This window comes from Barbus barbus (genome assembly GCF_936440315.1).
Source record: "Barbus barbus genome assembly, chromosome: 26".
NCBI lineage: Eukaryota > Metazoa > Chordata > Actinopteri > Cypriniformes > Cyprinidae > Barbus > Barbus barbus.
In genome coordinates this window covers 12,902,551-12,914,916 of record NC_136754.1, presented here as the reverse complement: position 1 = coordinate 12,914,916, position 12,366 = coordinate 12,902,551, and the positions used below count along the sequence as shown (strand labels likewise).

The 12,366-nt window shown below is 36.1% G+C and overlaps 2 protein-coding genes across 7 annotated transcripts in view; one reads left to right on the top strand and one right to left on the bottom strand.

The window, feature by feature from the left end:
- LOC306845641 (amphiphysin-like) overlaps positions 1-4,386 on the bottom strand; it is a 28,893-nt gene extending 24,507 nt beyond the window's left edge. The window contains exon 1 of one of the 3 annotated variants that reach the window (XM_079378550.1): positions 4,273-4,386. In XM_079378550.1, coding sequence (XP_079234676.1) covers positions 4,273-4,341 — 69 coding nt within the window. In that variant the 5' untranslated portion in view covers positions 4,342-4,386. The remainder of the gene's footprint in view (positions 1-4,272) is intronic. The other 2 variants (XM_079378548.1, XM_079378549.1) reach the window with 2 other exon arrangements.
- Positions 4,387-5,100: 714 nt separating this feature from the next.
- LOC306845959 (ubiquitin thioesterase otulin-like) lies at positions 5,101-11,797 on the top strand. 4 transcript variants are annotated; one of them, XM_079378984.1, is made up of 9 exons: positions 5,947-6,040; positions 6,342-6,453; positions 6,580-6,786; positions 9,550-9,620; positions 9,724-9,830; positions 9,908-10,048; positions 10,202-10,318; positions 10,749-11,018; positions 11,195-11,797. In XM_079378984.1, the coding sequence occupies exons 2-9, from the start codon at positions 6,386-6,388 to the stop codon at positions 11,450-11,452; spliced, it is 1,239 nt and encodes a 412-aa protein (XP_079235110.1). In that variant the 5' UTR covers positions 5,947-6,040; positions 6,342-6,385; the 3' UTR covers positions 11,453-11,797. The 4 variants fall into 4 exon arrangements, with proteins under 4 accessions (XP_079235108.1, XP_079235110.1, XP_079235109.1 ...); XM_079378983.1 differs by having other exon boundaries at positions 5,961-6,040; positions 6,286-6,453; XM_079378982.1 differs by lacking the exons at positions 5,947-6,040; positions 6,342-6,453 and adding an exon at positions 5,101-5,396.
- Positions 11,798-12,366: the final 569 nt, after the last annotated feature.

The window sequence follows — 12,366 nt, the reverse complement described above, 5'->3', positions numbered from 1 at the left end:
TGGATTCTTTTTCAGAAGCAAAAATCGCAAAGTAAACTATAAACCATATGAATATAAAATAGTGCTGTCAAATGATTAATCGCGATTAATCGCATCCAAAATAAAAGTTTTTGTTTACATAATATATGAGAGTGTACTATGTATATTTATTTTGTATATATAAATACAAACAAATGCATGTATATGTTTAAGAAAAATTTTATGTTTATGTATTAAATATTTTTATATAAAATATAAAATAAAATAATAGAAATGTATATACATGTAAATATTTTCAAAATATACTGTATGTCTAATAAACAGTTCACATATATATATTATGCAAACAAAAACGTTTATTTTGGATGCGATTAATCATTTGACAGCACTAATATAAAACCCTTACAATAAAATTATGTCAAATTCAAATGTATTGTATTGCTAATTTTTTTTGGTGAACAAGAAATCTGTGGTTGCTTTGGGCTTGGACTTGTAACCTGAAGGTCGTGGGTTCGAGTCTCGGGTCCGGCAGGGATTGTAGGTGAGGGAGTGAATAACCAACACTCTCTCCACCCTCAATACCACGACTGAGGTGCCCTTGAGCAAGGCACCAAACCCCCAACTGCTCCCCGGGCACCGCAGCAATGGCTGCCCACTGCTCCGGGTGTATGTTCACTACTGTGTGCACACTTGGATGGGTTAAATGCAGAGCATAAATTCACCATACTTTCCATACAGAGTCACCATACTTGGCCACACACCACTTCCCCTTTCCAGCGGACAATTACGACAGTTGCTAAAAGAAAAGTGTTATGTTTAACTAATGTTTACATGTTTGATGTGTTTAATATGTACAGTAAACTGTATACAATATAGAGACAATAGCACACCACCACACGTGAAAGTGAGAGTATAGGCCTACAGCACGGGTCTCGCTCAGTAAACCACAGGGATGGCCCCCTGTGAACATAAATAATGTCATACAAAAGCTCTGCATTACTCCTGGGTGGTAAGAACATGCCATCTGGGTGTTTTTGTAAGACACTCACACATTGGAAGCGGCTTTGATATGGATCAATAGATAACATCCCATCATACATATATAATGGCATCAGGAAATTATCTACATCACAAAGATACAGTATATTAGCATTCACGCAATGCTTTATAATCAGAAACAATACTCACAATGCACAAAAATATTGATAAAACTGACTTTTTTTCTGCTGGGAACAGTAATAAATACATCAAATACCTCATTTTGTTTTTAGATATATTGCAAACTCTTCCTAAATATATAATTATTTAAATGTGCAAAGTAGTTTAAATACAGAGCTGTATCACACTATAAAAGGCAAAGACCAAATTCTTTATGTCTGTATGTTTCAATTCTTAGCCAGAGAATCAACACTGAACTCTTCAAAAGGCAAATGGCACTAATCTAGGACACAAAGCCCAACCTGGAAACACTATACAACAGTAGCAGCCAGCCTATGAAATATTAACCCAACTTAGTCCTTAAAAACACACTCCACCCTGCCTCATCCACACAGGCCAGTGATGTCCTCTAGTTTATATTGACAAATATCCTTCATAAAGTGTTTTCTCATTTTTTTAATGTAATGTAAATGTAAATAAAGTGTTTTATAATGTTAAAAAAGCTCTCATAGCTTTGCTAAATAATGTGGAAAAGCAAATGTTTTATAGCAAATTGAACAGTGCCACATCTATAGTTTAATTATATATGATTTCCCAAGATGTGGATGCTAATATCTATCCTGCAATACAAAAGAGCTAGGCAAATCAATTTACATGCATTTTTGTCATAATTCTGCTTAGTAAAGGCATTCAAATATTTGTAAAACATTAAGTCGCAGCGCTTAGTACAATGCTGCATCCGGTTCACAATTACATTGTCTCGATGCATCAATCTTCCTGTGACAGCAAGCAACAAGATTATGAGTCATTTCAGTTGATTGTGAGGTACTTTGTCCCCACCAGGACTCAGATTAAAGGATCCCTTACACCCCTTATCATGTTATCTGCCCTGGTCAGGATCTTCTTTTCCAGAGGCAGTAAATTGTATACCTGTTCCTAAATGTGCTGGTCTTAACCCTTAAGGGAATCATGTTACACTGATAAACATTGTGAGCAGCCAGACTGAACATTCTTGAACTGTGTGGCTTTATGATGCTCTTATGAAATCAGAGAGATATTTCAAATCGAATTAGATATTTGTCTGCATGGCTTCAGTACTGCATCATCAAAATTGTGAAATCATAAATTGTAGGACTTAGACAAACTAAAAATGATACCAGAATATGGCAAACATTTAATATGAATACATTTAAAATGAGGGAAATATTACTCTATGTTAGCAACAGACCAAAGCTATGATTTTAATTATTATAATTAAGCACAAGTCATCATTTAAAAAGGAAATAAGTTTCATGATTGATTGTTTTTTAAATATCGTGAGGCAATCAAATGTAACAATCATTAATAACTGCCACAAAGGTCTTATCGTTATAAAAAAAAAAAAAATTCCCTCGTCATTGTAGTGGTTGTGGTTTTGATGTCTAAATGATCTCAGCATAAAATTCTACACAGAAATTTTCTGTTTCTTCAAAATGAGCATCTATAAAGAATATAAACTTGTATTGTGGTTAGAAAAAAATCAAACACAAGCTAGGAAGAGAGAGAAAGAGAAAAAAAATCATTATTAAGTTGTTTATCTTAATTTATTTGTTTTTTATTTTTAGGATTTTTGGCAGTACATGACAGACAACAATTAAACTGACAGACCTCCATCAAGCTGGTTACTCAAGTCTTGCAGCAGTAACAAACCAGCTAAACCAAACAGCGTTTCAAAAGCCAGCTTGACCACTTTAAACATGAAACATTGCATGTTTTAACAGTAGAGATATGGACCTAATTCAAATGGCAAATACACAATTTGGTTACTTTTCATAGAAGGAAGTTGCAGTGAAGTTCTTAAATTGCAGCAAACACATGAGCTAAACCTAACATGAACATAATATAAACACTATCCCACTTTTTGCTGATGATCTTTCCCACTTTACCTAAAAAATGCGAACACAATTCTGTTGTTCTGATCTATTTACAGAGTGTTTTGGCATCGCAAAATCCCAAAAGGCAGAGAATATACAGCTTTCATCAAGCCTCCACCAGGAATCTACCAGAAATGTTCCCAGTTTTCCACAACTCACTCTGAAAAACACCACCACAATGTGCCACCCGTTCATACACATGAAAACATGAAACAGATCTCAAGGGAATCTTCACTTTCCATGTCTCTTCATTACAGCTGGCCTTCAGTCTGTGAGTGAACCATGGGTATTAAAAGAAAAACAATCCTCTTACTGCAGCTCGGGCTCGGGAAAACCACTACTGCTCTGTTTACCAGACGCCTTCGGTTTACTAGCTGACAGACATTTCATATCCAACTGCAAAGTATTGCGCAGGCTGTCTAAGCAAAACCACGAAAACCAAACCCATTCCACAACTAAATACCAGTTTACTGTCAAATAAATCATCAAGCGAAAGCGACATACACCTAGCAGTCTATTTATATCTCGTTTTAAACAGAGAAAGACTGTCGCGTGTCTCTGCACAACCTCATTAAGCGGCCTTCACGAGCTCGTGGCCACTCGGAAATCTCCTCCTGCTAGTATTCATACCGCATAGACGAGGGCATCCCCCACCTCCCCTTCCCCTGACCTTGCAGGAAAATGACAGCTTCATCCAACATCTTAAGTAATAATGGACTACATTGTCAGAAATGCAAGGAAAACCGATACAGGGCCAAATTCAGACAGGAAAGGTAGCACTGCATCAGTGACACATTATAATCTACTAGTCATCCAAACTGAGATGAATCATTTCTCCTTCAAGAAGGTGTATTGAATAAATTTAGACCACAAAGTATCATAATTCCTCTTGTGTTTAAGTGGGATTTCTGTCACGGAGCAGCTCCTCTTTAAATGGCAGTGCTGGCTAAGATTGCATTCTGCGCATTTTTGACGATGTTAAAGGTCTGGTGCAGTAAAAATGGAAACTATGCATCCGAGAAAGGAGAAAAGAAAAGACATTTTCCTGTAAGTTAAAATAGTTCAGGTTAAATCGCACACCTGAATCTCCTTCCCCTGCCCGGAGCATCTGCTGGACAGCTCCACGAACGCAAAATGCTGCCTTTGGCTTTGGCTTTATCAAACGTCCTCTAACAATCAAGTCCTTGTTGCTCTATCACAAATAAGAAAATTGAATCCATACCTTTTCCTGCGCCCGACTGAGCCTCTTTTGGACGTTTTTGGCAAATATGCCCGTCTTTATTTCAGCCATGGCTGCTAGTGCTCTGAAAGGAGAAAGGCGACGCTTCAGCACCAGGAGCGCGGAGGAGCGCGGAGGAGGAGGAGCGCCGTTTAAAGACACAGTGCGTGCCACAGAGAGCCCTGACCAAACGCCTGGTTATCAGTATCTAAAATACAGCATATCAAATGCGCTTGCATTTCATTGATCATTTTCGGTAAACATTATAACACAGCTTGTGTATGTCGATGTGGAGAGAGTCTGGCAGAGCGTCGCAAGTAAATGTGCTCAACTGCATCTCTTGTGGCTGCACGTATTCTCTCACGTTTTACGCTCCAATCCCTCCCTGTTGCCTACTTTTGATGGCAAAGGCAAAACAAGCGCAGTGTGGTCACGGTCACCCCTATAGCCCCTAGTCGTCTCCGTTTTTATATTAAGAAACTGTAATAAATTGCAATAATAATAAAATATTTTTTTCTTTTTATTTCTAATATTCTTAATGAAGTACATAGCCTACTATACTTAATACATATCCGTGCATATGCAAAATAATAATTTTATTTATTAATTCGTTTCTTTCGGCTATTTATTAAATTATTCTTAATTTCACTTTCAAAGGATCTCCTATTATTATCAAAAAATGAAAGTCTCTACAATTCTGAGCTAAGTGCTGTCATCTAGTGGATGAAAAGATATCCTGCACAGCGTTGGCCTGAGCAGATTACTAGGGTCGGATGCCATGGGGTCTATTTTGGTCAGACTATTTTAAATTTAAAATTCAAACACATGTATCTCATTGGTCATATCCTGAAGTCAAACAAAATATGGCAGACGGCTAGGCCGAAGCCACAACTGCGATGCAAAGTAAACTATATTTTTTATTATTTGACACATGTCTCCATGGTGGTGATGGGGAATTGTTGTATGTCCACACCATCAGTCAACACTGAAAAAACGGGATTTAATGGAGATCGGATATTGACCATTGCAACCAGTGCAGGGAACAATGTGGGCCTTAATAAAAAGGACACAAACAGGACTCACTGCTCAAGGGTGTCAGACCTTCACAAGCAATCTGACAATGAAGGGTAAGTTTTATGTTTCTTTGAACAGGTGTTTTTCTGTTAACAATTCACAAAAACACAGAACAATAATAATGTACAGCTAGACCTGTTCCATTGTTGCCAGATCTCGCTAGAAAAACGGAAAGAAAAAAAAACCCAGGCTATGCGTTTTAATGTTTCTGGATAGTGTTAAGAGCTTTCTCGTTTATTTTGTCTTATTTATTGTTGCATAAAATCGCATACATACATACAAAGGATAAATTGGCTATTATTGAATTATAACGAATATTTATAGCAATTCATAATAATCATAATATACATGATTTATAATAGATTAGATTAATGACCCATATCATAAACTTTGAAGTGAAGAAAATAAATGTATGTTATTCTATTATTATGCTATGGGGACTAAATGCTAACAAGCCCAAATATGTGATTGTGTGTAGCCGTAAGAAGGCCCAAAAACTTGAAATGAAGGAATATTTGCATGAACAAACAAGATTATGATCGATTAAAATAAAAGGACATGGCAACAGTAACTAGCAGCGCGCCGGAAAACTACAATTCCCACAATCCTCTATTCACAGGAAGTATTGTATTCGTAGGCTTTTCGTCTCGTAATCTTCATATTTTGTAGTCCCTGTTCGGCAAGACAGTAAAGGCAGGTAAATTATATAAAAGCGCCTTCAGCTGTTTTGGTTAGTAAAACATTACATTGATTGTTACTATTGATTTCGTTACTCATGCGATTATATCACTGATGAGATTGTGGAGTCTGACGCGGAAGTGTTTCTGTTTGTTTTCCGCATAACTTGTTTCCATTGTGATGTGCAGAAGTGCAAGACCAATATATTCAGCTTCAAGCTGCACGTTTTATATTTAGTTTAATTTGTGTTCCCCTCTGCATCAGCCCGCCATGCAGAGATGCAGGTTGGACGTCTCTGCTCTTGTGTTGTTATGATTCAGGTACGAAGGATGTGCAAAATCACCAAACTCACCAAGTCAAAACTATGAATAAAACAGAAAAGGCTGCTTGTGATTCTGACCGACAGAATAAAAAAGTCAAAACGAGTCATGGGTATGCCATAGCACTGATTTCCTAATGCAAAATATAAGTGGATAAGTTATAAATTTAGTCAATTTTAACAGCTTATGTCTAAGCATATGTTATTTCATGTTGAATATAACTGATTCTCCTCTTTAGATCGACACCGGGCACTCAAGGTCAGAAAGCAGATGTGAAGGGCCGGGCAGCTGGAAAACATGCTTGTTTACCTGGACCTGAGAGAAGCACTAAGTCTTCCAACACTATGCAAAAACGTGCTCAGAAGGAGGCCAAATCTACTCGTAGTGACAGTCAATCATCCCAGAAGCATCTGATGAAGACGCCGTCTGCTGAAGATGAAAAGGGGTATTCTTTCTATCAATTCAGCTTTTTCTGTGCATGCAGTATGGTATTGTAGTTTTTCATACAGTAGGTGCTTTTGGAGAAAGTAGTGTAGGTTGTGCTACTTTTTACTTAAGTGTTCTTTAAGGCAAACAGAAATAACAGTATATAAAATTAATACTTGTAATTAAAATTCTGGATGTGAAACTGAGGCTAAACTATCATTTCAAGAGTTAAGACAAGTGATTTTGGAATACATTTACATTTCATTTGCAATTCAAATTGTTCTTTTGGATTTCACTATCACTTTTAGTGACATGCTTCACTCCGCACCAACCATTTTGGGAAGATGGCAATTATATTAATTACTAGCTTCTCTTTAGTCAATTTTAGTTTTAATTTACTAGTTTTATTCACTGACAATTCGCTATTATGAAATCTGTCTAATTTTTTCCCAAATTATATTTTTCTGGATTCTGTTTTAATGGTTAAATCTGTAATTAATTGAAATCATGAAATTTATTAAATTTAACAACAATATATTAAATTAATTATTTTTTTTGCCGTATAAAATGCTTTATTTTTTAATTAAGTTTTTTTCTTATTTCTTAATTAAATTTTTCATAATACAATAAAAAATGTTGTACTTTGTTTTTTACAATAATAGGACCATGTGACAGGTTTTATTTTTTCAGAAATGCAAATGCTAAAACTCAAGCATCACACAGCCTTGAGTTTGTGTAGTAAATGAAACGGCACCATTTAGTCACACAGAGGCACTTGGTACATGCAGACTTCATATTTAAATAGCAGTCTATTTGTGCTTCACACTAGTCCACACACTAGTCCATATCACATTTTGATTCATTGTATAGCCCTACTTTTGATTTATTCGTCCAAAATTAGCTAAATTCCATGACAAATAAATGTAATTTTTATGACTGGATTCCATGATTCTGTCTGCATTTTCTGCATCACAAAAATCATAGGTCCCTATGCATGATATATGTATTTCGACCAAGTGAAGTATGCTTTGATATAAATTACAGTTTTTTTTCAATTGCTGACAAGCGTTTACCAATACTTAAAGTACTTTTTCTATACTCTTATCACAGCAACACACCTACATCACACAGTTAGCCGAATAGTTAATTTTCTGGCCAAAACCACATTTTGTTAATTAAATACAAACTCTACATTTCAAAATGCTGAATACCTTTTTCTTCATATACTAACTCTATCAAAACACAGCGAGCCCGATTCAAAATCGAGTCATTCGGTCAATACATTAGCACTGGTTTTCTATCCAACAGAAACGTAGTCAATTATAGTGCATAGACTGTCAAAATGCTAACAATTAATGGCATTACAAAAACTGCATTACTTATCATGTCTCAGTTCGGCCTGTATAGAAAATACAATATGAGATGCATTAAAAAATATAACAATGACAACAACAATAATAATAATAATTCAGCCAGTAATTTCATTTTTGTGAGTGGATTCATTTTATATAGTAGGCCTATGTGTACAGCATAGTGAAGGATCATCGGTACTTTATGGAATGTAAAAGAAAAGTGACAGAATTGCAGCAGTAAAGGCTTTACTGGCAAAATGAAATTGCTGCCAGTGATTTAAAAAAAAAAAAAAAAAAACTTTAAATGAATGTACAGATATGTTATTTACAAGTGTGCAGTTCACAAATGAACAATTTTCAGTTATGATGCACAATGTATTGTTATGAATGTTTTACAATTGTTCAGGCTGAATATAGCCTGCGTTAAGAAACTGTTCTTGTGCCTGGCTGTTCTGGTGGTTGGTATCGCTGACCAGAAGGCAACAGTTCAAAGAGAGAGTGGGCAGGTTGTGTGGGGTCCAAAGTGATTTTCTTAGCCCTTTTCCTCACTCTGGAGATGCAAAGATCTCTGAGGTTGGGCAGGGGGGCACAAATATTCCTCTCAGGAGTCCTGACTGTCTGCTGTAGTCTCTTGATTTGGTAGCTGAACCAAACCAGACAGTCCTGGTTCAACTACTCCTCTCCCTGGTCTAACCAGTCTTTTTCCTCGTCCCAACTATTCCTTTTCCTCATCCAACTCTCCCTCCTCCAAACATTTTCTTTCTTTTTATGCTTCTCTGTGTTGTTCTGTATTGTTTTGAACAAAACCAATCCAGAGAGTGCCTTTTTATTGTGCATGGCCATGTATGGAAAAACTTGGAATTATTCATTAAGATTGGAATCAGCTATTTCTCAATTATTAGTAGTGCTTTTGTTGCAGAAGTACAGGCTTTACACAATAAGTTTGGAACATTAGGTCTTCATTTCTGTCATGCTGTGTTTAACCATTTGTAAAAAAGATAAGAAAGATCCATGATTTTTGGTATGGGGTAAGCTTGTATGAAAAGAACATTTAAGCATTTTAGAAACGTGTTAATTAACTGAATATTGTGTGAAAACAACATGAATTGTGTAAATGGTATGGTCACAACAGACGGCTGTTGTGTTAATTGTGTTTAGAGTTTTGAAAATGTGACTACAGATTGGACAAAGGGATGTTAGCAATTGAAAAAAACTACAATTTAACTCTCAATGTAGAAAATGACAAGCAACAGCAGTGTTTAGCATTTTCTCATGTGCATCTCTCAATAACAGGCAGCTTTATGTAATGGTCCATTTCTAAATATATGGTTACATGACAAATATTATCACTGTTTACTAGATTAAGGAAGTGACACAAGTTACTATGCACCATTTTGTGCATTGGGCAATGAGTCTTTGTTGTTTCATAGTGATGTGGACCTGTACAGAGGAGAAGAGGAAATACAAAAAGAGCTGCAGGACAAGCAGCAGTCAAAGTCAGGTAGTGCCCAGTTTTTGAAGAATGTTCAGTGTGTAATGAAATGTTGTAGAGATGTCTGTGAGGTTGTTTTTGCCTGAGCTAGTAGTGTCTTTGTTCCCATCAGCGGCTGTAGGTGAGGCCCAGAGCAGCGTGTCAGCTGTCGAGGATCTTCAGACCTACAGTGAGAGAGAATGGAAAGGCAACACTACAAAAAGTCTGCTTATCCGAAAGGTGAGCCTGCTTCTTTCACACTTTACTGTAAATGTTTATTTTTTAAAGGGCATTGCTCACACATGCTTCTTTTTTAGGGATATGAAGCAATAGCCAGTGAGTTCAATCTGCGCAGAGTAAGAGGTGATAACTATTGTGCATTAAGGGCGACACTCTTCCAGGTGTTCAGCCAGTCAAAACAACTTCCTGCCTGGTTACATGACTCTGACATTAGCAAGGTAATTTAGCCTTATTGTGCTTAGAATTTAGGCATCCTCAATGGTTCTGTACTTGCACAAAGCAGCATGACTTGATTATTATATTTTGCATATCAATATAGAATGTTATTATGCATTAAATTAATTTGTTGCATTATGAATTTCCTATTATAGTGGCCAAAAGAAATTCAATCTGATCTGGATTTTATTAAGGAGTGGCAGTTTCCATTTGAAACTAGCAAGAGCAAAGTGCAGCATCTTGAACAATGTCTGGAGCTACTGAAGAAAAGGGTAACTTTAGTTTAATTTTTTTCTTAATTGCTTATGAATATCTATATACACCACTGTTCAAAGGTTTTTGGGGGGGGGGGGGGGGGTTGAAAGGGGTCTCTAATGCTCAGCAATGCTGTATTTATTTGATCAAAAATACAATATTGTGAAATTTTATTACAGTCTTAAATATACTTAAAAATATTTTTTATTCCTATGATGGCAAAGCTGAATATTTAACAGCCGTTATCCCAGTCTTTATGTATTTACAGTAGAAACAGTATTTATGTGAACTAGAAATCTTTTGTAACGTATAAATGTCCTTACATTTCACTATTGATCAATTTAATGCATCCTTTCTTAATAAAGGTATTCATTTCTTAAAAAAAAAATTGTATTGACTCCAAACTTAAATGTACTTGCTGGCAATATTTGATTGTTTTATCTATAGTGGCAAGAGACTGTCCAGTGCAAAAGTCTTGAAGAGAGGGAGCATATATGCCAGCAGGTATTTAGAGGTCACGATGAGGAGTATGAGCTTCTGGAAGCCCTGAAGTTCTTGATGCTGAGGACTGCCGTTCAATTGCACTCAGATATGGAGAAGGGCTCTGATGTACCAGAGTTCTGCTGGCTTCTCTTTGCTCGTGACTCGTCCAAATGCCCAAAAACGTTCCTCACCAACCACCTCAGACATGTAGGCTTCAGTGGTGGGCTGGAACAGGTAAGTGCAGTTCAAAATGAATGTTTACAAAAAATCTTTAGCTTTGTTTAATTATGTACAAATAATAACTTCTAGCTTATAATATCTACTGTTGATTCATTTGATTACAGTATTTCAATGGTTGAAGTGATCATATTTTATGAAAGAACCTCTCCTGATGATATAATGTTGTTTAGGTGGAGATGTGCCTCCTGGGTTATTCCCTTCAGCAGACGATGCGGGTTGTTCGGCTGTACAAGTGTGAAACTGAAGAGTTTATTACGTACTACCCTAACGACCACAAGAAGGACTGGCCTCATCTATTCTTGCTTACAGAAGATGACAGACACTACAATGTACTCGTCCCCAAAAAGTCCTCCAAATTTGATGCATATGGTAGGCCGAAGTGGAATCCACCTTCAGATGGACAATCAAGCATAACGACACGTCTTTAAAGAGTAAATGGCAATCACACACAATCTACAGAACTCAGGAGTTACAGTCCTTCATGTTTTCCACATAGCTGTTCTTGAGTTTATGTTTTGGGATGGTTTTGTTTTATTTCTTATAAATTTCAAGATTTGCTTATCCTTGTTCTGTTACCTATGTAATTTTAAATAGAAGGATAAAATTGTATGCATTTCTAAATAAATTGATTCTAAATAAATATATGAGACATAGCTGGAACCTAGAATGGGAGGAAAAGTTTTTAATGTTTTTTTGATTATTTATGAAATTATTAGTTTGCAAGGTTAATTGATTTTTTGCATATTACAATCAAATTAAACTGTAAAACTGGACTTGCTCTTCTGCTTTTCTTGATTTTTAGGTATTACGTTTAGCTGGTTTAGTGTGCCATTCAGGTTAAGATCTTGGTGTCCTTCCACTGGTTTCAGTATCTTCTTGTATTGACTTTTTCAGTTGTCATAATTGTATTAGTCTGACAATTTATTACTTTGCAGAGCAATTTACACAGCGTGGGCAGGAAATGAGAAACAGGCACAGCTCAATAATTCATAAAGCATCTGATGAAGCATGCAGCACTACAACAATCCGCCTCCATCTCAGAATAATTGTTCACTGAAACTTTTTAATGAAATTTTATGATGGAGTAAAGAAGGTTTATGAATGCATGAACCTTTCAATTGGTAAAAGGTTTAGTTTTTGGGGGTGTAATAGCCAAACCAGCTTCAGTTAATCTTGTATGGTTTACATTACATTGTGACGAAAGAAAGAAAGATCAGCATTAGAAGATCTAAAAAATATTTTGGATATATTTAATAAATATTTACTAGTACCTTTATATCTTTCTGACTGGCCAAGTCGTTCTGTGCTTAAAAAAATGAATGGCTTTAAAAGCAGTCCTGTA